The sequence below is a fragment of the Lipophrys pholis genome, assembly GCF_963383615.2.
Source record: "Lipophrys pholis genome assembly, chromosome: 1".
NCBI classification, from domain to species: domain Eukaryota; kingdom Metazoa; phylum Chordata; class Actinopteri; order Blenniiformes; family Blenniidae; genus Lipophrys; species Lipophrys pholis.
The window spans coordinates 9,836,062-9,860,855 of NC_137635.1; the positions used below are offsets into that span (position 1 = coordinate 9,836,062).

General features: G+C 43.7%; 3 protein-coding genes across 4 annotated transcripts; 1 reads left to right on the forward strand and 2 right to left on the reverse strand.

Moving 5' to 3' along the window:
• The first annotated feature begins 202 nt into the window (after positions 1-202).
• acsf2 (acyl-CoA synthetase family member 2) lies at positions 203-21,348 on the forward strand. Its single transcript, XM_080458052.1, has 16 exons — positions 203-461; positions 3,180-3,375; positions 3,821-3,949; positions 4,392-4,445; positions 4,521-4,639; positions 5,922-6,084; positions 6,812-6,907; positions 6,996-7,144; positions 9,100-9,191; positions 9,272-9,348; positions 17,821-17,928; positions 19,193-19,344; positions 19,888-20,029; positions 20,376-20,486; positions 20,558-20,626; positions 21,032-21,348. The coding sequence occupies exons 1-16, from the start codon at positions 340-342 to the stop codon at positions 21,089-21,091; spliced, it is 1,839 nt and encodes a 612-aa protein (XP_080314178.1). The 5' UTR covers positions 203-339; the 3' UTR covers positions 21,092-21,348.
• On the reverse strand, positions 9,703-16,151 carry chad (chondroadherin). The gene is made up of 4 exons (XM_080458062.1): positions 15,241-16,151; positions 12,165-12,328; positions 11,711-11,869; positions 9,703-10,963 (listed from the first exon to the last, which is right to left on the reverse strand). Exons 1-4 carry the CDS (start codon positions 16,024-16,026, stop codon positions 10,849-10,851), a joined length of 1,224 nt encoding a protein of 407 aa, XP_080314188.1. The 5' UTR covers positions 16,027-16,151; the 3' UTR covers positions 9,703-10,848.
• On the reverse strand, positions 20,102-23,666 carry armc7 (armadillo repeat containing 7). Of its 2 annotated transcripts, none has more exons than XM_080458074.1 (3): positions 23,456-23,660; positions 22,777-22,920; positions 20,102-22,704 (listed from the first exon to the last, which is right to left on the reverse strand). In XM_080458074.1, exons 1-3 carry the CDS (start codon positions 23,541-23,543, stop codon positions 22,361-22,363), a joined length of 576 nt encoding a protein of 191 aa, XP_080314200.1. In that variant the 5' UTR covers positions 23,544-23,660; the 3' UTR covers positions 20,102-22,360. The 2 variants fall into 2 exon arrangements, with proteins under 2 accessions (XP_080314200.1, XP_080314199.1); XM_080458073.1 differs by having other exon boundaries at positions 20,793-22,651; positions 23,456-23,666.
• Between the last annotated feature and the right edge of the window lie 1,128 nt (positions 23,667-24,794).

The following is a 24,794-nucleotide window of genomic DNA, read 5'->3' on the forward strand; positions in this document are numbered from 1 at the left end:
TCGAGTCTGAGCCGGGTCACCAGCAGCAGCTGAGGCCTGAGGTGAAGTCAAAGTGCTTAGTCAGCTTTTTAATACACAAGTAATGTATCTCTAAATCTGCTGTTTTACGATACTCTTACAGTTAAAGTACACAGGTGGTGAAAGTTCCATAACTCCTTTCAGTGTATCGCAATTAGTTCCTGTTGCAAACAGCGCCCCCTGCAGGCGGATGTAACCTCTGGACTCCAGGTTCGAGCTCCGTCCAGCTACAGTGGATCGTCTCCTGTTCCCTGCTGCGGTGCGGTGCGGTGCAGTGCAGCGGGGTTTTCAGTCTTCTTCTTCTTCTTCTCATTATTATTAATGTTTCTCCACAAAATGATCCCAAACATCAGGTCCTGCGGGAAAGTGTTGCGGGGCAGCGGCGCTCTGTCCGCCAGTCTGCGGGTCCTGTGCAGCCCGAGGATCGGTCCCGCAGCCTCTCGGTGAGTGTCCCGCAAACTTCACCGACTCTTTCTAACTTTCTCTGCTCTTACACGGAGCAATCCAGACTTTTATCTGCGTGGAGTTTCCGATTATATAACAGCTGCTGCTGGCGCTTTTCCTTCAAAGAGAAAGAACGTCTGACTTGTCAGGAGTTGTTTCATCGGAATAAAAGTGAGAGACGAGATAGGCGAGGCAGGTATCTTTATTATTCTCACGCATCTGATTAGTCACCTCACTGATCCGTTTCTGAATCTGAATCACTTCTGCAACACGTTTGCCTGCAGACACGACAGGCTCCTTTAACAACACGCAGGAACCCAGTAAAAGTCAGCTGTTTTTTTATGTGTATTTACTGTTGTGCGTTTCTCTGTGGTTGATTTGCGTGGCAGTGTTTTTTTATGTTTTGTATTGTGTTTGTGATTGTTTTGGTTTTTTGGTACGTATTTTCGGTTGTTTTGCATGGTTGTTGTTAGTGCGTGTGTGCGTGTGTGCGTGTGTGCGTGTGTGCGTGTGTGCGTGTGTGTGTTCTTGATGTTTTGTGTTGTTTGATGTTCTTTTAATTGGCACACATTTGCTTTTCTGTCTCTTTGCAGTTGCTCGCCTGTCTGCACATTTTGATCGCATTTGTGATGTGGTGGTGGTCTTGGTGGTTCTTTGCAGTGATTTAAAGCGTCTGTGTGTTTTGTTTGTTTGTGTGTCTGCAGTGTCTTCAGTCAACAGTCAATACCCTTGTTGATCTATATATACTATTTACAGTTAGCACATTGAGATTAAACGAACCTGACCGGCACTTAACATAAATTGATTTTCAAACATGTACATAAATTAGAAAAAGAGCAACAACAAATACAGAAGTACATGATAGGGACAGTTGAACAAATGATGGCAGGAAATAAGCAACAGCAGCAAGTCTCATTGATTGATTGATTGATTGATTGTGTGTGTGTGTGTGTGTGTGTGTGTGTGTGTGTGTGTGTGTGTGTGTGTGTGTGTGTGTGTGTGTGTGTGTGTGTGTGTGTGTGTGTGTGTGTGTGTGTGTGTGTGTGTGTGTGTGTGTGTGTTGGGGGGAGGGGATTACTGAGTGTTAGGTCTACAATGGCACTGATTTTCAATCAGAACATTGTTTCATGTCTGTTGTCAACAGACTTTTCTGAACTTGAAAACACAAATAAGGAATCTGAAATGTGAAGTCGTCGACTTTCTTTGAGAACTTTTTAGGAAAACATCTGGTCCAATAATAAGCAAATAATAAAACAAATGCCAACGCAGCGATTTCTCTGCGTTTAAACTCAACTAATCGTTTTCCTTTTTAAAGTGTGTTCAAATTGGATTGTAGGTTGTTGGGGTTTTTTTTCAGTTTGCCAGGAGAATAACATCCATTTTCATTGGCATTTTGTAATCTGCTGCCAGAGTGCAGGGAATGAGGGTGGAGGCCAGGGGAGAGTCAAATCTGTGAAGCCTGATTTCAACCAGGAAGCTTTGTGATCTTAACACTTCCACATGCAGGCGACACAAGCAGAGAAGGCAGCAGCTGTAGTCCTTTAAGACGCAGAGGTGGTGGCTGAAAACAGTCTCAACTCTCTCTACTGATCAGCTCTACATGTCAGACCAAAGATGCCAGTCCATCAGTCAAAGATGTTTTTCTAGATCTGAATTAACATGTTAATTTGAGATGATTTTTGACTTCATGGATGGAGAAATGTTTCATCTGCATAGTGGTGAAAACTTGTTTATTTGTGACAAGTTTAGGTTCGAACAGTGAAAACATAAGGGGGGCTGACCCAAAGCCTTGAGGTACTGCAGAATTCAAAATTCCTTTTCAGAAAAACATAAAATGAGATTTCTTTGAAATGTAAGATTTTAAGATAAAAACAGGTAAGATTCAGATATTTAAAGAAGGCTGGGGACCAAACACTTACGAATGGGTGCTGTTCCAGTTCGCCACGGCCCATTCACATTCTGTTCAGGTCAAAATGGAACCCTAATTGTAATTCTGTTACCCAGAAATTTGACACTTTTTTTAGTGCTGTCAAAGGATTAAACTTTTTTATCAGATTAATCACAAGGTTGCTGTAGATCAATTTTGATTAATCATGATTAAATATCATTCATATATTTTTAATCTATATTAATCACGTTTTATTTTGCTTGAGCAAGCAGGCAGAAGAAAGAAGGAAGTATAATGGTTATTAAACTTTAATAGTTCATGTTAAAGTTGAATCAGATTCATTATGATGGATTAATCTATGTTAATTTAGTCATTCTGACAGACCTTCTTTTTTAATAAAGTAAAACAAAATACACGAAAAACTTAAAATTTTTAACCCATTCATATTTTCAAGCTGATGCTACTAATGGTGTTCCAACTCAAACTTGACCCGTATCTGTTGAGATGAACTCTACATCGACTAGTGTGTGTGGGTGAAATGAATCAACACTACCACAATGTTTTCTGTCTGATAATCATGTTTTTACCCAAATACAGTCCATTTATTAATGTCAGGATTTTTACTACTATGAGGGTGTTCATACGATGACCCGTATTGTGTGAAGGAAATACATTTGAACAATTCTTTAATTTTAAGCTCATAATTTGCCATAATTCCATTTGGACTAGTTTCCAGAGTATGATATTTTTATTTCCACATTGACACAACCTGGTGTGGTTTGTGAACTTCTCAAACGACTTCAAACTATTTTTGTCCCTCGTCTTCCAGTTCCGTCCATGTGGACAACCCGCCCATCATCCCAACGCTCACCACCAGCTATGTCCACGGCACGTCCAACACGCCACTGCTCCACTGCACCGTGGGAGAGATGCTGCTGAAGACCGTGGAGAGGCAACCCGACAAAGAGGCCATGGTTTTCTTAGAGGATGGAATCCGCAAGACCTTCGCTCAGTTTCTGCAAGATGTGAGTCGATAACTCAAAACAAACTGCTTACTGACTTAAATTTATTCGTGTTTTGTCCACTGGACTGCTTAAGCAGGCTTAATCTTTTTTTTAAAAAAACCTATAACATGACAGAAATCCGGTGAATTGCTGCTGTCGGCCAAGAAATCTCCTTGTCAAACTTTGTCCTTGGCTGATATCAGTCACAGGAACAATTCAGCCTTCATGTCGCCTGAGAAGCAGGAGTTGATCATCTCCACCGAAAACTGTTGAGAATATTATCACAGAGCTAACAAAGTCTGTTGATGTCCTAGATTCTCCCACATGTACTCCGTGTTCCAGGGGTCACATAAGCATGTAATAGAAGAGTCACATATCAGTATGAAGCATATAATGGAAGGAGCACGTGTCCGTACGTTTCCATTCCAGTTCAGCAGCCATAATGAAGCTGTCTGCCTCCCTGCAGGTGGACCAGGCCGCAGCCGGGCTGCTGGCGCTCGGGCTGAAGAAAGGAGACCGCCTCGGCATGTGGGGACCAAACACTTACGAATGGGTGCTGTTCCAGTTCGCCACGGCCCAAGCCGGAATTATCTTGGTGAGACGAAGATCGTGCACTTCAGGCAATGTGGAGAGTTTGGGTGGGGGTGTAGCCAGTGAACTTCAGCTCTTCCTCCATTTGAACCAGTCAGACAGTAAATCCACAACTACAAGAGAGCATTCATGAATGTTCATCCTGTCTGGGCTTCATCCTTAGTGTGAATAAAATCTTAAGCTTAAGCTCCTATTCTTCTGATTGGCCAGCCACCTTGTTGTTAACGAAACACATGCCCATATAAGGAAATCCGTGACGAGATGATGTCAGTTAGGGTTCAGAAAATATTCGCTGCAACGTTTGCTTCTTCTACAACATTGAGCTGCTCCTATTGTCCAAACCAAATATTAGCTGCTGATTTAGTTCCAAACGGTATTATATTAAAGAAAACTCCCCGTTATAGAAATAAAAGGATACGCTTTTTTAATCAGCTTTGTCTCCTCAGGTGGCTATAAACCCAGCGTACCAGGTGCAAGAGGTGGAGTTTGCTTTGCAGAAGGTGAGTTATTTCTACACGCCCTGAAAAGTCGTGACCTCTGACATGAAGTGAACCCATGAATCCTCCTTTCCGCAGATTGGCTGTAAAGCCATCGTCTGCCCGGTGGAGTTCAGAACCCAGAAGTACTGTGACATGCTGAGGAAGATCTGTCCAGAGATCGAAAAGGCCACTCCAGGAAACATCCGGAGCGCCAGGTACAGCCTCTCAAACTGCCAGAGGATCGTGTGTTCATTCAGGAGGAGCGGCTCTTATCTCGCGTGCTGACCCCATCAGGCTGACGATCAATAACACAAACCCTTTTTTAGATAACTGATGTGAATTTTGAACTTGAAGCAACGTGCAAATGTTGTAGGCAAAACATTTAGGTCTGAAAGAAACTTTTCCTTTACGACTGCACACTCTATCGCAAATTCACCATCATGATGATTTTATTGTCTGAGCGAACTGAACTGCCTTCAGTGTAGTTGTGTTGAGTAAAGTTCAGATTCCAAAGTTCAGTTTTACTTGTCAGAGTTTACAAGCACAAAAATAAAGAAATAAAAACGGACTGAAATGGCCCCAAATGCTGCTGGAAGAAACACGATCAATGATCACAAATGTCAAAGCACAGCGACATCAACATCATTTACCTTTTTACCTGTCGTGAGTCGGAGCGTGATCGCCGGACAAAGTGATCGTCCACCAGCAAAAACAAAACATCTGAGGAGGTCTGCTGTCGTACTGCAGAGCGAGTGTGTGTCTGAGCTGGAAGCACTGGGAGGAACTGAGGTCGGTACAAACTGAAAGACCACTCCCATGTCGTCATAGAAACGTAATGCCCCATCATCATCAGTTGTCACGCAAACGGGATTCCCCCACATCATCAGCCTTAGTCGTCATGGATACAAGATGCTCGACATGTCTTCGGTCATCATGGAAACCTGATGCTCCCCATGTGCTGTCGGTTGGTTGTCGTGGAAACCGGACTGTCCATGTGATGTCAGTTGGTCGTCGTGGAAACGCGATGCGCCTCATGTCATTGCGCTCTGTCAGTCGTCCACGACGTCTGACGGAGCGCAATGACATGAGGCGCATCGCAGTCGACGCAGCTCACAGTTGTTGTTAAGGTGAACCAAAGTCACTGCAAATATATGAAATATCCTCTTTTCCCAAAGTAACTGAAAATACCTCCAATCAGCAGAATTCCTTCAGAAAGCTTCTCGAGAAGAATTGATGCAGGTGTTAGGTGCAGAACGTACCTGGCAGGGTTTTTATTCTTCTGTTTGTTCACTGTGTTTTGTGTTAAAGTGATAAGAAGTTTTAAGCCCCTATCAACACTGTTCTTTCTTTAATTGCACCACTCCTCTGAATCCCCGTGCACGGTGCTGCATCTGACGCTTCAGGCTGCTTGTCCCGCTTCGTCTCTTTAGCCTCAGTTTCACAGTCATGCAGACTGTGAACTTTGACCCACTTTCATTCCCCTGTTTTCCCCCTCAGACTGCCAGATCTCCGCTGCGTCATCGTTCTTGGGAGTCGGCAGCCAGGGATGTTTCACTTGGGGGATGTGATGCAGGCCGGTACGAGCCAGCACATGAAGCAGCTGCAGGATATCCAGAAGACGCTGTCGTTCGATGACCCCATTAACATCCAGTTCACCTCGGTAACCGCTGAACCGACGTGTCATAAAACCGCCATGTGACAGCTAAACCCTCACACATTTCAGAGGAGCACAAACAATGACTTGATCTTTTAAACAATGGCTTTGTTGTGGCTCCATGTTCTCCACTGCAGACTTTAGAAGAGAAACTAACTCGCATTATGTTTGGGGGGGGCGTCACTGCTATTCGATATGCAATGAACTTGAGACTGGCAGGGATTGCAGAGTAATCTAGATACTTGGAGTACCACCAAGGGCTCACCCTGGAAGCTTGTGTACCTGTGTGGCATGAACACCAACCACTTAACCTATCAAGTAACATATTATGAGGAAACGTCTGCTTTTTGAAAGCCTTTCTTATTTATCACAGATTTTATGAAAGTGAAAGTTCTTTAAATGATGCACCCACAAGGAAAAACTACAACACATCTTCCTCAGATCACGCAACTTATATTGAGAAGTGTCTTATATGTCAAAAAAACTTTAACATACCATCTGCTCCAGTCCCACAGAAAACCCTCTGTTACCAATGGATACGACTGACAGCAAGTCAAAAACAAGACGGCAAAGTTTGAACTAATATTGATCAAACAAAGCATCAGACAGAATTCAGTTTTCTAATAAAACAGGATTTGTTTTTCAAAATGTCAATACCTCAGACTCGCTGGATCGTGTGATTGAAAACAGTTTTTCCTGAAATTCTTCTTTATTTTGAATATTTTTGTTTCAGGGGACGACCGGCGCTCCAAAAGGCGCCACCTTAACGCATCACAACATCGTCAACAACTCCTACTTTGTGGGTAAAAGAATGGGGTACAACTGGAGGGTGAGCAGCGTTTGACCACCGCACCCTCCTCACCAAAACGTCCCCTTTTAAGTTCAACTAAACAATGAAGTGTTTCGTCCCCCTGCAGGACTGCCGCATCTGTCTGCCGGTGCCCATGTACCACTGCTTCGGCTCGGTGGGCGGCGGGATGTGCCTGGTGGCGCACGGCGTCTCGCTGGTCTACCCGTCTGCAGGATACAGTGGGAAAGCCAACCTGGAAGCTGTGGAGAAAGAACGGTAGCGTCTCTGTCGCCTGCGCTCGCTGGCTGAGATCATGCAGCTCTTTCAGTTGTTTTTATTTTATTTTATTTTTTTTTAGTTAAAGGATTAAATCAAAGTCAAGACAATAATCCAGTGTTTGGCGTTCGGATCTCAGAGGTGCTTAAAGAAAGATGAACGGCGGTCTATTGACAGAAAAAATACACAATTATTTGGTTTTAGCGCTAAATCCTTCAGCAAGTGACCTTCTTACCAAAATGTACGTTTTTTTTTAAAAATATATCATATAATTATGTCCACCGGTAAAAATATGCATTTCCTTTCTAAACTGAGCACAGTGTCTTGGCCACCGGTTTCTCAGCTCTAAGCCGAAATATAAACATGTTTCTACATTTTAGCCCTCGTGGCAGTGAAACAATTACAGGGTTGTTTGGCCTCCATAGCTTCTTTATTTGGACCTGTTATAAAAGCATGAACGTGTTACTATTATTTTATGTTTAGCAACGTACGGACTGTAACAATTCATCAGATAATTAGAATTTCCTCATTGATTACCTTTTTATCACAGAGGATTTGAAGAGTTTCTGGTTCTCACACCAAACGCGTTGATTTGTGTTCGTTTCAAAATGGTGAAGATATTTTTATAACCCAATTCTCACTGCACAATCCATCACGATGTTATGATGTCTGGCATCAATACAGAAAACTTATGTTGCTTTATTTTTTTGCATTACTTTTTTCCCCAATTAAAAGAGAGCAGCTCAAACAAACGGGCCTCAGACAAACAATTAAAAGGACATCCTCTCATCTGTCATGTGAAAAATGAAGTTTATTCTCATTTATTTATGAATATGCCAACTTTTTTCATTCATTCTAATCTTGATTGTGATCAGATGGCAGGGATTAGATGTTCCTTCATCTAGCTGAACATTAACTGGAGCTGCTGGCAGGTATTCAGGTCGAAGGTGAGCACTCTGAGGGCTTCGTTAATGAGACAGAAGACGAGGGCGCCGTCTTGTTTTTAAAGGTTGACTTCTGTGTTGTTTGAAGTGAAGAGCAGTGAGTAACAGTTCGAGGAGGTTTTTTCTTACAGTGTAACTGCAGGTTAAAGTTTAACAAATTGTATGAACAACAGTTTAAATGTTCAAGCATGATGTAATACAACAGTATGAACTATTAAATCGCCGCCTGAGCAACCAGGACTGGTTAAAACTAAATCTGTTTTCAGGGCATTTCAATCCCAAACTACTTTAAATCAAATTCACTGTTGAAGCCACCTCTTTGTTTCCACTTAGCAATTAAAAAAAAAAAAAAGTCATTTTTTTCTTTGCATCCCGGAGCGTTATACAATGAATATGGCTCAAAACAGTGATTCCAATACTGCTCATAGTAGTGACAGTTATAGTAATTATAGAATTATTGAAGGCTCACTTCTGGTGACACTAGTAACCATACGAGTAGCTGCACAAGTGACAGTAGTATTTACAGTACTGACACCAATACTATTAACAATAATACTAATACTAGTGATAGCAATTAAACTGCTAGTAAAATAAAACATCGATATAAAGTAAATAAACTAGTACCAGTAGTGATTTTATTATTAGCAGTGACAGTCATAGTAATCGTACTGGTAATAGTATATAATGACAGAGGCCAATAGCTCCGATTGTCAAGAATATCTGGACGAAGTCCTGGAGATGTAAAAGATTCTGGAAAAGTTTTGAAAATGTAAAAGTAAAGAGGTTTGAGCTCTGATCTTGTGTTTCTACTTTATCAATAACATCTCAATACATTGATCTGCTTTTTCTGGGTAACAAATCTCAAATATTTAGATTCTCATGGAAAAGGATCTTCATCCTTTATCCTCCATATACTTTCAATTATTAGAAGAGTCGAAGCACCCGTGTCCACAGTCCATATTTGTTTTGAGTCCAGCAGAGTTCAGGATGTTTCCTCCGTCTCTTCTTCAGGTGCACCATCATCTATGGGACCCCCACCATGTACGTGGACATGATCAACCAGCCGGACCTCGCCAAGTACGACTTGTCCTCATTGGAAGCAGGTCAGAGAGCAAAGTCAACACCTTGATTCTTAACTATGTCCCGTTTTCTGCTCATCTGTTACTGATTCCTGTTGTTTTAGGCATAGTCGCCGGTTCGCCCTGTCCGCCAGAGCTCATGAAGCAGATCATAGAGGTGATGGGCATCCAGGGCATCACGGTGAGTACATGTCTTACCGGAGTGATATTAACAATCATCAGACGGCAAATAATAATGTGACTTTTACACATGAATAGAATATTTATGGGCTTTTGCATTGGTCATCTGCATCTTCTCAAGCCCATAGAAACTGACAATAACCAAACAAAATGAGAAAATACTGCATCCTTCCTTTCCTCGGGAACATTCCTGCAGCTGCATCTACTCAGCATTTCTAGATTTGTAAGAAGATTTAAAAGCTGCAGTGTTATTGATTGGCAACTACGTATAACCCATGATGATGGTGTAATAACAATATTATTAAACAAAATAATAAAAGAAAAAACAATCTTAATCTCGGCAGGCATCCTGAAACAGATTCATGTTATCTTGAATAGAATGTTTATTCATTTCTTTTCTGTGTTAGTTCCATAAATATGGTGTAGTGGGGACCAACTCCTCCTAATCATGCCTGAAAATGTATATAGTGACGCCTAAACGCTAAACTAATGTAATAGTAATATAATAACAAACTAAATCCTTAGTTTTCGCACAAATATTGTGTTGTACGACGTTATCTGAAACCTACCAGGGTGACAAGATGAGATCATCTTTAAATGTAAAACGGTTTGATTTGTGCAGTTCTGGCTGTGAACACTAGGTGGAGACAACTCACCAGAATTGGCTCCTTTAAATCCCCTTTCTCCTTCAGTGCAGATTTAAATAATAATAAGAGACAAATTCCAGAATGATTTTTGTAAAAGGTTTATTGGAAGTGAGCTCCAAAAGTCCAGGTTATGTAAAAATTGCTGAGTAAACATTAGATCTGCATGAACACTTCAGAAATCTCAGCCAGCTGCTTTTTATCCTTTTCAGAATAAAATGACCCTGCGTTCATTTCAGCAGTGATAGAAGTCGATAAGCTGGATTCCGTTTTATAGCGTTTTATAGAGAGAAGATGATACACAAGGAGGTGCAGGTTAATGTTTGTACATGTTTACCTTAAAGCTGTGAAATCCTTATTTTTAGGAAACTGTGAATTTTGCACTTTGTTGAATGTTTTTTTTTTTTTTTTTCTTACTCTTTCCAATGGATCATTTAGCCACTGTAGTGAAGGTTGTTTGACTTTTTCTTTGTGTGTAGAGTTAGAAAACGGAAAAACAAAATGCAGCGATTGTAAGATATATATTAAAATATACAAAATATTTCAAGGCAGCTTTACACAGATAGTTTTATGTGAGCGTATTAACATGGGTGGGTTTTTATTATTAACAGTTCAGGTTCTTACTGGGCAGAGCTTCTTGTTTAGGCTGGTTAAAATTATGTCATCATCATAAAAGGCTTGTTTACTGGTTCTTTTTTTGTTCTGTGGTTTCAGCCATTGACTGCCTGAAGAGCCAAATCTCTTCTTAGAGCTTTCTGTAGTTGTTTAGCCTTGACCTTCCTCTTTACGTCACGCTTTAGATTTTGGAACAAATGTGTGAAAATGGTCCAAACTGGACAGATGGAGAAATGATGTCGTTATGATGGCGTTTGTCTTGGTGAGGACATCTGGAAGATGGATGGGGATTGATGACGTTGACGGGTTCGCGGTGCTGCATATTGTCGTAGTCGGACTCCTCCTGACTCCTCCCACCTGACAAAGTCGGAAAAAAACTCAACGTCAGCAGTGAAATCAACGAGGCGGGGACGGAGGCGAGGGCGCAGACCTCTGCGGCCCGGAGGAGAGCCGGCTCAAACCAAATTCACCTTCAGCAGCACAAACGGGTGCCAGAGGATCAGATGGTGGTGCTCCATAAGAGACACTGCGAGGAAAGAGAGAGAGCCAACTATTCTGCTTGTGACCTGAAAGTTCAAAATGACCAGGTTTTTTTGGAAATTAAATCTAATTTAATGGGAATAAAACAGCATGGAAGAGTGTGTGTGTACCTGGAAATGTGTCATGCACTCAGTTCTTCAGGATAATTTGTGGGATTACAAAACGAAAGTTCTGGACAGTGTCCAGTAAAAACTGCAAAGCATTGATCGTTTGACCTGTTTAAACTGTAGCTGCTGTTTCCACAGTGAAGATGAATCAGGTGGTTCAAAGAGAGATGCTCTTTTGAGGCATGCATTGAACATGTTTATAACTCCGGGATGAAAGTTGGAGAAAAATGAATTAAAGTATGAGTTTACGGCCCATCCACCCACCTACATCCACTTTCACAGCAGAAGAACAATCTTCTTTTTTTCCCTCCTCTTCTCTCTCTCTGTGGACCCGGGTGAGGTGGCCATGTTTGCAGGTTTTATGTGTAAAGCTGCGCTCATCGTTACCATCATATTATTTGACCCCCCGGTCTTCGTGCATCAGTGTGTTCGTCTGCTTCCCCCCGGCGGCTCGTACCTGCTCGGGTGCAGCTTCAGAGACGGGTGACCCTTCTTGGCCCTCTTGGCCTTCAGCCTGCAGCCGCTGAAGGCCGGACTGTCTCTCACGTGTTTGCCTTTCTGTGCGGGGGGAGACGCGCACGTGGCGTCCGGACGGGTTCGGCTGGCGTCCATCCACCTGCAGGGAAACCAAACGACCAGGAGGAAGGACACGTGTCGGTGGTTTCACTTTGTGCAAACTGATACTCAGATTTAATGGCTTTTTTTTTTGGTTGTTGTTTAGCTTTTCCTTCCTGTTTGTGTCACTTTAACAGCAACAACTAAAGGTGATGAGTTTCCTGGTTGTGCATTTATCTCACATCAATGTACCTGAGTCGTTACAGCCAGTCTGATCTGAGCTCCGAGGCCGGTGGAGGCGTCAGTGTCAGACTGGAGGAGTTGGTTTGTAGTTGGAGTTGAGTGTGTTGTCAGACCTGCGCAGTGGAGCCAGCTGACACATGCAGCTCCAGGGGTTGTTGGACAGCGTGAGGTTGGTGATGGTGGTGAACTCCAGGCTTTCGGGAAGAGACCTCAGCTTGTTGTTGTCCAGGTGAAGCGACTTGATGGCGGTGACGCCGGCGAACGCTCCGTCTGAGAACTGGAGGAGGAAAGAGGAAGCTGCTTTCAGTTTAGAAACCAAAACCTCATGAGAGGGTTCCCGGTTTGAGTCCGGGTCACACTTTGAAGATGTTCAGTGTGGAGTTTACAGACTTCCGTCGGCGATTGATGAACCTCTGACCTTTACAGGAGCTGGATAAACCCACATTACTAAAGCCTTTGTTCTCACTCAAGCCGCTCTAATCAGATTTTAATGTTTCAACTTGCCGAGATCTCGCCAGAGTTTATGAGATGTGTAAAATCTGCAGTGTCGTTGGATAAATACCCCACAAGAACAGAGACATTAGTTTTCTGAAGTTGGCAGGAGGAGTTTTTGTTGGCTGGTACTGTACTTTTTAACATCTCCCTCCTGGTAGCATGCCAGGTGGAGTCTTCCATTCACACGTCGGACCAATCGCACAACAACAGTCACACAGCTTGTCAGTCCTGGGAGACGGATGTTGGACGTGTCCATCTTAAAGACACCGAGGTCGTGTCGTCTCTCACGTTTGGGTGTTTGAGGTCTCTGGATCGTCCTCGTTCAGACATCACTTGACCCTCGTCGGTGTGTGTCTTTACAGACTGGGTGTAGCACTGCTCTAACAAAGATCTCCATCCTGACGATGTTCACACACCCTGACAGTCCGTCCAGCCGTCCACCTGGAGGTCAGACGGATACAAAGCGAGGGAAGTTTCTCTGTCATGAAAGCCTCGTCTCATCCTTCCTGCTCGGCAGCTGCTGTGTCAACACTGATGCTCAGTGGCCTCTTTCTTCCCGCTCCGCTTCATGACCGTCTGCCAGGGTGCTAAAAGCTTCGCAGAGGTGCGAGCTGAACCTGCCTACGTCGGGTTTTGTCTCCTGGAGGACGAGGGCGGATGGGAGACCAGCCCGGCTTCAAAGCCCGGTTTTATTTGAGTCTGGAAGACGTTGAAGCCGTTTGGAAATTTCCACTGCGAAGCGGGGAGTCTGCAGCAGGTCTGGTATTTTGAAGCAATGGAAGATGGACGACGTCCAGCGTGGCCGAGGTGTTTTCACTCTTTCTGTCGTCTCCCTCTTCGGGCCGCTCCTCTGCCAGGAAAGGCTCGCAAAGGGCCCGATTGTCCATTCACCTGGGGGCGATGGCAGGCTAAAAATACTGCTCTTCATGCACCATGGAACACCCTGCTCCTGTTTACCTGCGTCCTCACCCCTCCTGACCTGTTTACAGGACCCGGACCGGCGCACGGAGAAAACACACCTTGCTGAAAAAAACACTTGTGTAATAATTAGACTCAGACATGCTTGGCTGAGGTCCAGCAAACAAAAACACCCTAAAAATACTAGCGTTTGGCCGGAAAAGGGCTTCGTCTGTCCGGCCCCTGTGCACCGCGCTCGCGGCCTCCTGCTGCTTCCACCTGGCTCGCGCACAGTGTCGGCGTGTGAAGTCTGTTGTTTTACAGTTTTCCCCTCTGGGATGCCTTCGCACATGAGCGCGGGTACACTCATATACCAGATTAACCTCAGGCATGAGGCGAATGTGCACTGAGGAATGTGGGAGAGGTGGTTTGGTACTGTACACACTCCTGCTGCAGAAGGTGTGGACCTCTGCAGACCGACGAGAAAACATCTGATCTTTATACACGTCAGGCTCGGATGTTAAAGCGTCTGTTCAGTCGTTAAGGGGAAAAGAATTGCTGCAAAAATCAAACAAGCATATTTCCAGTTTGGACTCACTGTCTTGTGCTTCTTTGGTACCTCAAGGCTCTTGTTTAGGACGTTTCATGTCTTTACTTCAAAATTAAACTAGTCCCAACGGACGTTAAGCTTTTGCAAACATAAGCGAGGTACCTCAAGGGTCTGGCTCAGGCCTCGCTGTGTTTTGAATTTAAAGACCTTTACTTGGACTTCCATGAAGCTAACAAGTGTTTAGATTGGAAAAATGACATTAGGTTTCACATAGTGCCCGTTTTAAAACCTTAAAGTGTTAAGAAGAAAAGTGAGGAGTCCGTTAGCACGTGTCCACATGTGTGAAAAATACCTGCTGGTTTGTGGCTGGTGGTGAGCTGCACATGTAAATATATACTCATTCATTCACAACCCGAAACATCAGCAAATATTCAAACAGGCATCCAAAGACTCCAGGATGATATAACTGTGGTTTTCTCTGATTTAAAAAAAAAAAAAGAAGGAGCAGTTTTCAGGGAAGGAAGCTGAAAATATTTACACGTGTCATACTTACTTTAGATTTATAAGATTTTAACCCAAACAAATCACATTTTTAAGCCAAATAATTTTATTTCATTGATGAAATTATTAAAAACCCATAGAAAGACCCTGACGGGACAGAGCTGTTTGTTTGTTTTTTGCAAAGCATTTACCTATTTTTAAAACACGTTTCATTTTTAAACATGATTTTCTCTAGATATATTATGATATATATATAATTGAACTTGTCGTGGATTAGTTTCCAAAAGGAGTATTTATTATTTACCAGTCAAGTTCTTCACATGACTCTAAGAAGGTTTGTTTCTTTGCTTATTTTGCTGTTTTAAATGAAAAAAAATAAAACTCCAAAGATTTGTTAGAAGTGAGACAAAAGCAGACTTTAAGTTGAATTGTTCACTTGAACTTGAGGTTTTAGATTCATGCAGGTTAAAAAAAAAACTGAGTAGAAGCATCAGATGTGTTTGTTTGGATGCTTTTCTTCTTTTTCTATCATTTGGCATCAATGTCATGAGATCTGGTTAAATACTTTTAATTAAGATAAAAAGTCAAACCCTGTGCAGGCTTCTTTGCCTTTTCATCAGGTTCAGTTGGTTTAAATTTTGCGTTATAAAGTGACTCTGTCTTAAAAGATCTTGTTCTAAGTCCTCCGTTAGTCAGGAGGTCTGAGGTGAATGTGAGTTGACGTTGGAGGACAATCGTCCACTGACCTTCTCCAGACCCATGTTGTCCAGGTGGAGCTTCTCCATGTAGCGTCCGAAGCTCTGGAAGGCGTTGTCCGGGACGTTCCTCATGGGGTTCCTCCCCAGCGTCAGTTCCTCCACCACCCGCAGTCTGCTCATGGCGGCGCTGGGGTAGCTGGACATCCTGTTCCGGTCCAGGTGCAGGATGGCCAGGTTCTCCACCTCGTCCAGAGAGCCCGGCTGCAGTGAGCTCAGCTCGTTCCCGCTCATGTGCAACCAGCGCAGGTCCCGGGCGCCGGCGAACGTCCCCGCCCGCAGCTTGCGCAGCTTGTTGTCGTTGAGCTGCAGGACGAAGAGGTTGCTCATGGGCGAGAAGATGCCCTTGTTCAGCTCGGTGATTTGGTTGCCGTCCAGGTAGAGGTAGGTGAGCTGGGCCAGGTCCTCGAAGGCGCCGGGCCTGATGCTGCTGATCTCGTTGTGGGACAGGTAGAGGTAGACCAGCTTCTTCAGCCCCTTGAAGGCGTGCGAGCCGATCTCACGCAGCTGGCAGTGCTGCATGTGCAGCGAGTCCAGCCCCCTGCTGTCGCCGAAGGCGCCGGTGGGGATGGCGCCCAGGCTGTTCCTCTGCAGGTTCAGCAGGCGGGTGGCCTCCGACACCTGCGGGATCTTCTTCAGCCCCACGCCGTCGCAGATGACGTGCTGCAGGTCACCGTGGCAGTGGCACAGCGGGGGGCACTGGCCCGGGGCGCCCTGCACGGCGGGGCCCAGAACCATGAGGCAGGTCCCCAGCAGCAGCCAGCTCACACAGCGCATCCCGAATCCCCACCAGAACACCGGCTCCTCAGAACCACGGAGAAATCCTGAGAGAGACGAGAGAGAGAGGCAGAGACGACTGGACACCGAGTGGAGTGAAGCAGACGGAGCGAGAGGAGGAGGAGGAGGAGGAGGAGGAAGAAGAACACACCTCTATTTATAACACTGACGGAGACGGAGTGGAGGTCTGCAGGAGGAAGTCAAGTGTCGACGAGAGTTTAACTCTGAACCAGCAGAACAACTGTCTAACTCTTCACTGACCGATGGATCCTCTTTAACTCTTCACTGACTGCAGGCTGCAGGACACACGGAGTAGACCGGTTCCACTTAAAGTCGTCAACCAGAACTGAAAAAAGAAAATAGTTGGACCAACTAAATTGAACTGCTTCAATTGGTAACATCTCAATGAATCAAGGTCTTTGAACTTAATCTGATTCATTAACTAAAGGTCAAAGAACTTGACTGAGCGTGTCCTTGATGTTCCGTTGCAAGCTGCACGTTCTCAAGCTCTGACTGATCTGTTGTTTTGTTCTGACTACTCCAAGGACATAAATCAACTTTTATTGAAAAATTCAAAACAACATTGTCATGTTCAATGATCCTGATCCCAGAGCTTCATGTCTGAGCCTTCTGGTCCACAGTCTGTTCCTCGTTCAGTTCTGCTGCCTCGCTGGTGTTCCCTTGGTTCCTTTGATTCCTCCGGTTCTTCTAGTTCGCCCAGTTCCTCTGCTTCCTTTGGTTCTTCTGGTTTGTCCAGTTGCTGTGGTTCCTTCGGTTCTTCTGGTTCCTTCAGTTCTTCTAGTTCGTCCAGTTCCTCTGGTTCTTCCGGTTGCTGTGGTTCCTCTGGTTCTTGTGGTCCCTCCAGTTCCCCTGGTCCTTGTGGTTCCTCCGGTTCCTTCAGTTCTTTTGGTTCCTTCACTTAATCCAGTTGCTCTGGTTCCTCCAGTTTCTCTGGTTCCTCCGGTTCTTCTGGTTCCTTCGGTTCCTCCGGTTCTTCCAGTTCCTCTGGTTCCTCCGGTTCCTCTGGCTCTTCTTCTCGTAGAGCATCACTCTGAGATGTTAAAGTCTCACAGCTGGTGTTTGACTCGTCCAGGTGTCTGCAGGTCACGTCCAGTATGTTCTTCTTGTTTCTGGCTCCAGGAGCTGAATATTCCATGATGAGTATTGCAGCTTTAAACACTCTCAGCTCCTCGGTGGACTTTCTCTCTCCAGTTCCTCTCTTTTTACATTTTGACGGAGTCTGAAGGTGCAGAGTGGTGATCTGCAGGTGGATTTTCTGGCGACGTGGCTGGAGCTCTGGTGGACGCCGCCAGACGTCTCTATTGTTGTTCAGTCTGCGGTTTCCAGGCGGAGGAGCCGCTCCTGAGCCGCGGTTTAGAACCTCTAATAGTCTCCAGATGTTCCTGCGAGAGGCCGATTCCAGTCGGAATGATCCCTCCATCATCTGAGGCGGCGATGTTTTTACGTGCCTCTTCACATTCCTGCGTGCGTTCATTTGGTTCTGTAACAGTCAGACTCCCCCTGTCGTGGCTCAGCTCACAGGAGGTCTGTCTTCAGGTGCTTCAGTTATCAGATGGATGGATCCACTCAGGGAATGTGGAATCTGGAGTTTACTTAACAAATCTTGTATTGGGAAGATTCGTCTCCTCCCTCATTTTTTGCCCAGGTACAATTCCTCACTCTCGTCCACTTTTAGTTGTGAAACATTCCACCTGAGGACTTTTTGTCTCTGATATTGTTTCTGAACCGTGGAGTGTGTGTTCAAACTTTGAAGTGTGTGAGTGTGTGTCTCAGATAGGGTACGGCACCACGGAGAACAGCCCCGTGTCGTTCATCGCCTCGCCGCTGGACAACCTGCACAGGAAGTGCCACACGGTCGGCTTCATTTTGGAGCATTTGGAGGTACGTCAGTATGAAGTCAGGACGACACGGATCAATACACTCATACAGTAATCAATACACTACAACACAAGTTTTTTAATTAAATGCATTTATCTAATATATGACCTGAGTCCCCAGAACACTGAAACACAGCAAAACAACCACCAAAAGACTGACTGGAGACAAAAACACACAAAGTTCCCTCAAAGAGCTTCAATATCTTGAAAATGAGCTAAAAAAATAGCCACTAAAATGATTTAGAATTCAGCACCGGATAACCAAAAAACGGAGGACGACCACAAAGAGACGTAGATCAACTCCACTGAAACTTTAAAAAAAAAAAAAAGCCACAAAATGACCACTAACAGAACAAATACCTAGAAAATGAGAGAAATTACCACAAAAATGCTCAAAGCGGCTGGTAACGATCCACAAATAAACACCGAATAACACACAATGGTCATAAAGAATGCAATGCAAAGTCACTACCTTTAAATACATTGTCTCAAAGAAAACTAAAACAACAAATATAAATCACTATAAATGTTGTACAATAATGCAAAACCATGAAAAATGTACACCATGACTACAAAAAGGCAAACATGACACGCTGCATCACAAAGTAACTGAGAGACAAAAAAAAGGCCTGAAACGGTTCCAAATGACCACAAAGTCCCAAAAACAATCAAAGTGATGGATGGAAAAGCAAAAATAATACTCAAGTCCTCCGTACTCACAATAGATCACATTCTGGGTATAGCAGAATGAGAAATGAGGACAAACAGACGCAAACAACCATAAAGTCAAAAATCTTCACAAAAATACCAAAAGAGATTAATCAACAAGGTGAATGACGTAAACAAAACAGAAAATGATCTGAACTGACAACGATGATACAAAACTACCAGACAAATAACCTGAAATGATCAAAACAATCATGAACAGAATTAAATTCAACACAAAAAGACTTAATTTGATCCACTTCGTCGAGCAAACGTGCAAAACCTCTGAGCCAGGATCAAACCAGTGAGATGATTTCTGCTGATTTATTGTTTGTTATACAGAAATAACAGCTGCTGTGTCAGTTACCACAATGTCAACAAAAACATAAAATATACAATAAACAAAGTGAGTGCAACAGAATGCTGGTCATCGCTGAAAAGAGACACAAATAACAACACAATGAAAGAATCAACAACGAGACGAAGTCGCCTAAAAAGCTGTTTTATATTTTACTCTGTGGACAAACAACAGAAGGCAGAACATCTTCTGTCCCCCCCCCCAGGCTAAAATTGTGAACCCGTCCACGGGGCTGATGGTCCCGCTGGGGGAGAATGGCGAGATCTGTGTCCGAGGGTTCTGCGTCATGTTGGAGTACTGGGGCGACGCCGACAAAACCGACGAGTGTATCGGCAAAGACCGCTGGTACAAAACCGGGTGAGTTACTCTCAAACCGCGTGTTACTCTTCAGTAAACGAAGCTATGACCGATTTTTGTCAATACACTAGTCCCGATTAATCCTGAGATGAATATTCGATAATATTTCTTTAATTGTTCCAAAACGACCAACAAAGTGATGACTAATGTTTTTAACAACATCTGTGTGCGAGGCTTTGGAGTGAACGTGCTATTGCTGTTCAGTACAGTGTTTGTGAACTGTTGTAATACCACTTAGTGCCACTAGAGGGTGTAGTGAGTTCAAGTACTCTGTTTTAAACAGAGATTACACACTCGATTATGATCTCAATTACACAATCGAGATTATTACTGTATTAAACAGAGTACATTGACTCACTGCACCCTCTAGTGGCACCAAGTGGTATTACAACAGAGTACCACTAGAGGGTGTCACTACTCAATGTACCCTGTTTAAAACAGAGTACATTGACATGGTTTTAACAAACATATATACATTTCCAAACATTGAAAACATTGTTGTGGTTTGAGGATTTTCACGTCTTTTCGTTGTTTCGGCTCCAGCGACATCGGCAGCTTGGACCCGTTCGGCTACCTGCAGATCGAAGGTCGGATCAAGGACATGATCATCAGAGGAGGAGAGAACGTTTACCCGGCAGAGATCGAGAAGTTCCTGCACACACACCCTAAAGTGAAGGAGGCGCAGGTGAGTCCGAACACAGTGCACCCGACAGCGCCCCCGGTGGCGACAAGGCAAAACGCAGGAGAACAGAGCGTTCAAACTTCTGTAAAGTTTTTAATTGAACTTTGTGCTTGCAGAACATTTCGTTTACCTTCGTCACGTAATCCACTGGTGTAACTTCACGTCAACATAATTCTTCTGCTGATTTATATTTAACAGTTTGGTCTTCTGCTCCAAACTGCTTTTCATTGTTTCCAGTTACTTTGTTTTTTAAATGTATTTTTGAGTTTATTTGTTTGTCCCTGATTGTCTGTTTAAATGTTTGGACCGAATGTCCAGTGTTTCTCTTGACGTTGACCTTTGACCTCAGGTGGTGGGCGTGGCCGACCCCCGGATGGGGGAGGAGGTGTGCGCCTGCATCAAGCTGGTGGACGGCGAGGAGTGCACGGTGGAGGAAATCAGAGCGTTCTGTAAAGGACAGGTGGGACAGGAAACAGTTGATCTGCCGTTTCCCTCAGCTTGGATTAAATAATCTGCTTCTTCTGCTCTCAGATCGCTCACTTCAAGATCCCTCGATACGTCCAGTTTGTGACCAGCTACCCGCTCACCATCACCGGGAAGGTAACGTCCAGGAAGCTCGGTGACTCGATGAACTGCCGCTGGTTGACAGGAAGTGGAACTAGATCAGATTAGATTGGCAACTGCTGGGATAAACACAAACAATGAAGTCAGCAGGAAAACATCGATCTGGGCGGAGCCAGTCCAGCTCACACAGACACAGCAGATTCTGAATGTCGCTTTTATGATCCAATATTCAAATGGAGGAAAATCAAGAAACTTTGAATACAACGTTTTCAGATCAGACTGATGTGAAAGTGTTAAAAAGCTGTTTCGAGATGTGACTCGCAGTCTTTTCAGTAGTTTGCTCAACAATCCCGAAATGTGAGCCGTCCTTCAGCTCTGAGTGTTCAAAGTTTTCGTGTTTTGAGTCTTCTAGCATCAAAACGTTTGTTGTTGTTTCCGCAGATCCAGAAGAACAAACTGAGCTTGGAGATGGAGAAGCAGCTCGGACTGAAGCACAAGTGAGAGGCTTCAGGACGACATCGCGCTGAAACATCAGACCAGCCAAACCTTCATGATCAATGTGTCTTTGATCATGAAGAACTACAGAAAGTAGCTCTAGCAAACATCAGTGTCATTAAATTGAGCCTTTTATACTCAGAGTTTTAACCTTTTTACCGACAACTGACAGAATGTGAATGAAATGATGAATCAATCAGGATGCTCCAGTGAGGCGGAGGGTTCTTTTCTATTTACAAACTCCAAATAAATAACCTTCATTCAAAACAGCTTGGAGTGTTTGTCTGCACGCACGCGGCGCTGCCAGCTCTGAGCAGCCTCCTCAAGGTTTAGTCAAGGGTTTTTGTTCCCATTGTGCATATTTTTGGATCAAGTGTTTCAGTTGTGCTATTTTTCCAGAAAGTACTAAAGCTGGACGGCAGGTCCACCTGGGTCGGAGGAAATCACTTAAAAACCAAAGGAATGTACATTTCTGAGGGGAAACAGGTCGTCTCTGTTTTTACAGGCAGGATTTCAAACTGCCGTTTAGTTTCTGCTAAATTACTCAGCCTACTGGCCGATTCCGGGCCTGTTGGTAGAAACTGTAATAATCTCTAAAGTGCTGAACCCACACGAGTCTCCTTCTCGCCCCCAAGTGGCGGGAAACTGTACAACATCAACATGAGGAAGGTCTCGTAACTCCTGAACCGACTCTGTTACACTAGAGGCGTCCGTTACATTAACATTAGTCTGAATCCACAGCCGCTGGGATTATAGGACATCTTCTTCCACTACAATCCAGATTATAGAGCATCTTCCTCTTCTAACACTGACTGATGTCTATTTCAGTTTGATTTGATGATTTGTAAAGTAAGTTTGAATGAAATACAATATAATAAACGTTTCTACCTTTTATTAGCTGCAGTGGCGCAGTAGTTCGCTCTGTCCTCTTAAAGCTACGGAGCGGTCTTTAATCTGGAGTTCACATGTTCCCCCTGCAGTTCTGTCTGACAGTATGAAGCTGTTTGTTGGATGATGGGAGATTGAAAACTGCTCCAGGGTCTGTCGGTTTGTGTGACGGTCTCCGTTTGTGCGGTCAGGTGGAAGCTGCCATCACAGTCCACTGCCTCCACCAGTGAGAGCTCGTCTTCAGTCTCTGAGTAGCAGCCTCGATCGATAGGCGATGGCCTCAGTCTCTGTGCGGTGGTCTCGGTCGTTAGGCAACGGCCTCCGTTGCTGGTCGGCAGGCGGTGGCCTCGGTGGTGGGGCGGCAGCCGGGATTGCTGGACGGTGGCCTCAGTCTCTGGGCAGCGGAATGCCGATGGCGGTGTGCTGCCCTGTCATCTGCTGCCGGGCGCGGTCCAGCTGCTCCTCGCTGCAGACGTCCTGCAGGAAGACGGCCGACAGGTTTCGCAGCCGCGGACTGTCGGAGAGCGAGAAGCGCAGCATGCAGTGCAGGATGGACGGGTCGGTTATCTGAGGCCGCGTCGCCGGGGTCACCAGGTTCATGAGGGCGGTGATGGCCGACAGCACTGTCTCCTCCCGTGGGCTGGACAGCCGGTTGGTGATGAGGTCGACGCCGCCGCCCTGCAGGATGACATCCCGGCAGGCGGGTTCCATGCTGAGGTTACACAGCCCTCCTGAGCACAAACAAACTTTATTTAAAACAGCCAGGGGACAACAGACACTTTCTGCGATGCAACGATACTCACCCATCCCAAACTCCACAAAGGTCTCGTTCTCCTCCGTCAACATGTCCAGGAAGAGATCAGGAACCTGCAGCTCCAGAAGAAAGTCACCGTTCTTCGGATCGTATGCAAAGTTGGCCAAGTTGGCCAGAACCTGCTCCTTCGCTTCTGGAAACAGGTGATGTAAAGTTAATACTTCGACTGATGAGAATCACTATGATGACATGTGTTATTGTTCTTAATATTATTATTATTGTAAGAATCCAGATGTTAGCTGAAGTAAAAAACAAAATCTTAAATTTATTTAACATGAACAAGTTGAATTTTTTAAAATATTTTTTAAGTGAGAACAATGTCAACATAATGCGGCGTTTAACGTCTACTTCTTCAGGGACATTTCTAGAATCTGTGTCCTCCAATTAGAAGCGTGTCGTGTATTGGTTAAACGACCCGCTGAAACAGTTTTTTTTTAATCAGTGTTATATTTCAAGTTGAAATACTTTGTTCAATCCAAATCGTCTTGGAAAAAATAAAAACTAAATACATTTTGAATTTGAAAACAATTTGAAAATATTTAACGTTATCACCACGGAGTTCAAAACTATTGCAGAAAAAAATAAAAATAATAATCCAGTTCGTTATGTTCATGTTATTTTCTATGATGTTATTAGTACTAAAGTAATAGAGCGTGACAGTAACGCACCGTCGCTGTCGGTATCCTGAAACTCGGTTACTAAAGTCTGTAAATATTCAAACCGGTCAGAGGTTTCAGACGAGCCGCTCCTTCGCATCCTGAAGCTCTTTACAGCCACAATTTTGAATAATAAAAAGAAAAAAGTGCACAATTTAATCCAGTATTCAGACTGCGACCATCTGCTGCTGTGTCCGTCTTCTTAATGTGTCCGTGTAGCTGCACAGTGAGTTTCCGCTCTCCTTTAAAGCTTTAAAACTTAAAACGTTTTCTGATTTGGAAATAAGAGATAAAAAACACAATGCTGAAACTAAACAACAGCACACATCAAAAGAAAAACTTAAACATGTAATAAAAAAAACCAAACCTTTTGGCTTGTTGATACATTTTTTTATTTTTTAAAGTGATGGTAAAATATGAAAGAATTGTTTTAATATAAGAATTTTTTTCGTTTAATTACTGTGTGAAAAACTCATTTATTTGAATTTTTTTCATTTGTGGCGTAACCTTTAAAGAACTTCCTGTTTTACCGGAAGTCCCGCCCCTGCAGAAGAGGCGTGTCCTTCTTCGTGCAGCTCCGTGTAGAAACATCATCCTGTAAAGGTCAGCTGTTATAAAAACATTACTTAAATGTAGTTTCAAAGCTTGTGGTTGATTCTCCAGGTTTTATCGACATGCAGCAGCACAAACTGTCCGCCGGGAAACGTCTCACCAAACCGATCCTGTTCGGAACGCTGATCTTTGCACTCGGAGCTGCTTTTTTTAACAGGTAACAACAAACATTCCAACTACACAAACAATACCTTCATCTCATTCACATTTTAATATCTGGATCACAGATTAATGTCCATGTTACAGATGAATGTCCAGAGTGCATGCATTGTGTGAACGTTGCAGGTCAAACATTCAATAACAATCACATAACTGTCTCTTAACTCAAATCCACTAAACAAGCGTCTTTCTTTAATCTCTTCTCTTCTCTAGACAAAAAGACACACCATGAATGTAACGACATATTATATCCATCATAAAAATCAATAAAACATCCGTCAAAAAATGGGGAAAAAAAGACATTAACCATCAGAAAGAAGAAGTGAAGAATGAAAATCTTAAATTACTCAACAATCCCAAAACAGCTTCAGAATAATTAGAGAACAAATAAAAGTATTCACATGTAATAAAATAACCAGAATTAAACACAAATGGCCTGAAAATAGAAATAAAAAAAATATTTTTTAAAATATGATAGAACACAACTGTGAGCATTTACACAGAGTACAGAGAACTGACTACAGAAATTCATAACAAATTAAAATAAAAACAGTATGAGGGAAGAATCTTGAAATTTAAA

What these genes read in the sequence shown, in the direction of transcription:
- acsf2 (XM_080458052.1), top strand. Translation starts at nt 340, where the DNA reads ATGTTTCTCCACAAAATGATCCCAAACATCAGGTCCTGCGGGAAAGTG. An exon ending in TCGCTCAGTTTCTGCAAGAT is followed by an intron (nt 3,376 to 3,820) that starts GTGAGTCGATAA and finishes GCCTCCCTGCAG; the next exon opens with GTGGACCAGGCCGCAGCCGG. An exon ending in CGCTCACCATCACCGGGAAG is followed by an intron (nt 20,627 to 21,031) that starts GTAACGTCCAGG and finishes TTGTTTCCGCAG; the next exon opens with ATCCAGAAGAACAAACTGAG.
- chad (XM_080458062.1), bottom strand. Translation starts at nt 16,026, where the DNA reads ATGCGCTGTGTGAGCTGGCTGCTGCTGGGGACCTGCCTCATGGTTCTG. An exon ending in ACAACATGGGTCTGGAGAAG is followed by an intron (nt 12,329 to 15,240) that starts GTCAGTGGACGA and finishes TTCCTCCTCCAG; the next exon opens with TTCTCAGACGGAGCGTTCGC. An exon ending in CAGCTGGCTCCACTGCGCAG is followed by an intron (nt 11,870 to 12,164) that starts GTCTGACAACAC and finishes GTTTCCCTGCAG; the next exon opens with GTGGATGGACGCCAGCCGAA.
- armc7 (XM_080458073.1), bottom strand. Translation starts at nt 23,543, where the DNA reads ATGCGAAGGAGCGGCTCGTCTGAAACCTCTGACCGGTTTGAATATTTA. An exon ending in TCAGGATACCGACAGCGACG is followed by an intron (nt 22,921 to 23,455) that starts GTGCGTTACTGT and finishes ACCTGTTTCCAG; the next exon opens with AAGCGAAGGAGCAGGTTCTG. An exon ending in CTTTGTGGAGTTTGGGATGG is followed by an intron (nt 22,652 to 22,776) that starts GTGAGTATCGTT and finishes GTCATCCTGCAG; the next exon opens with GGCGGCGGCGTCGACCTCAT.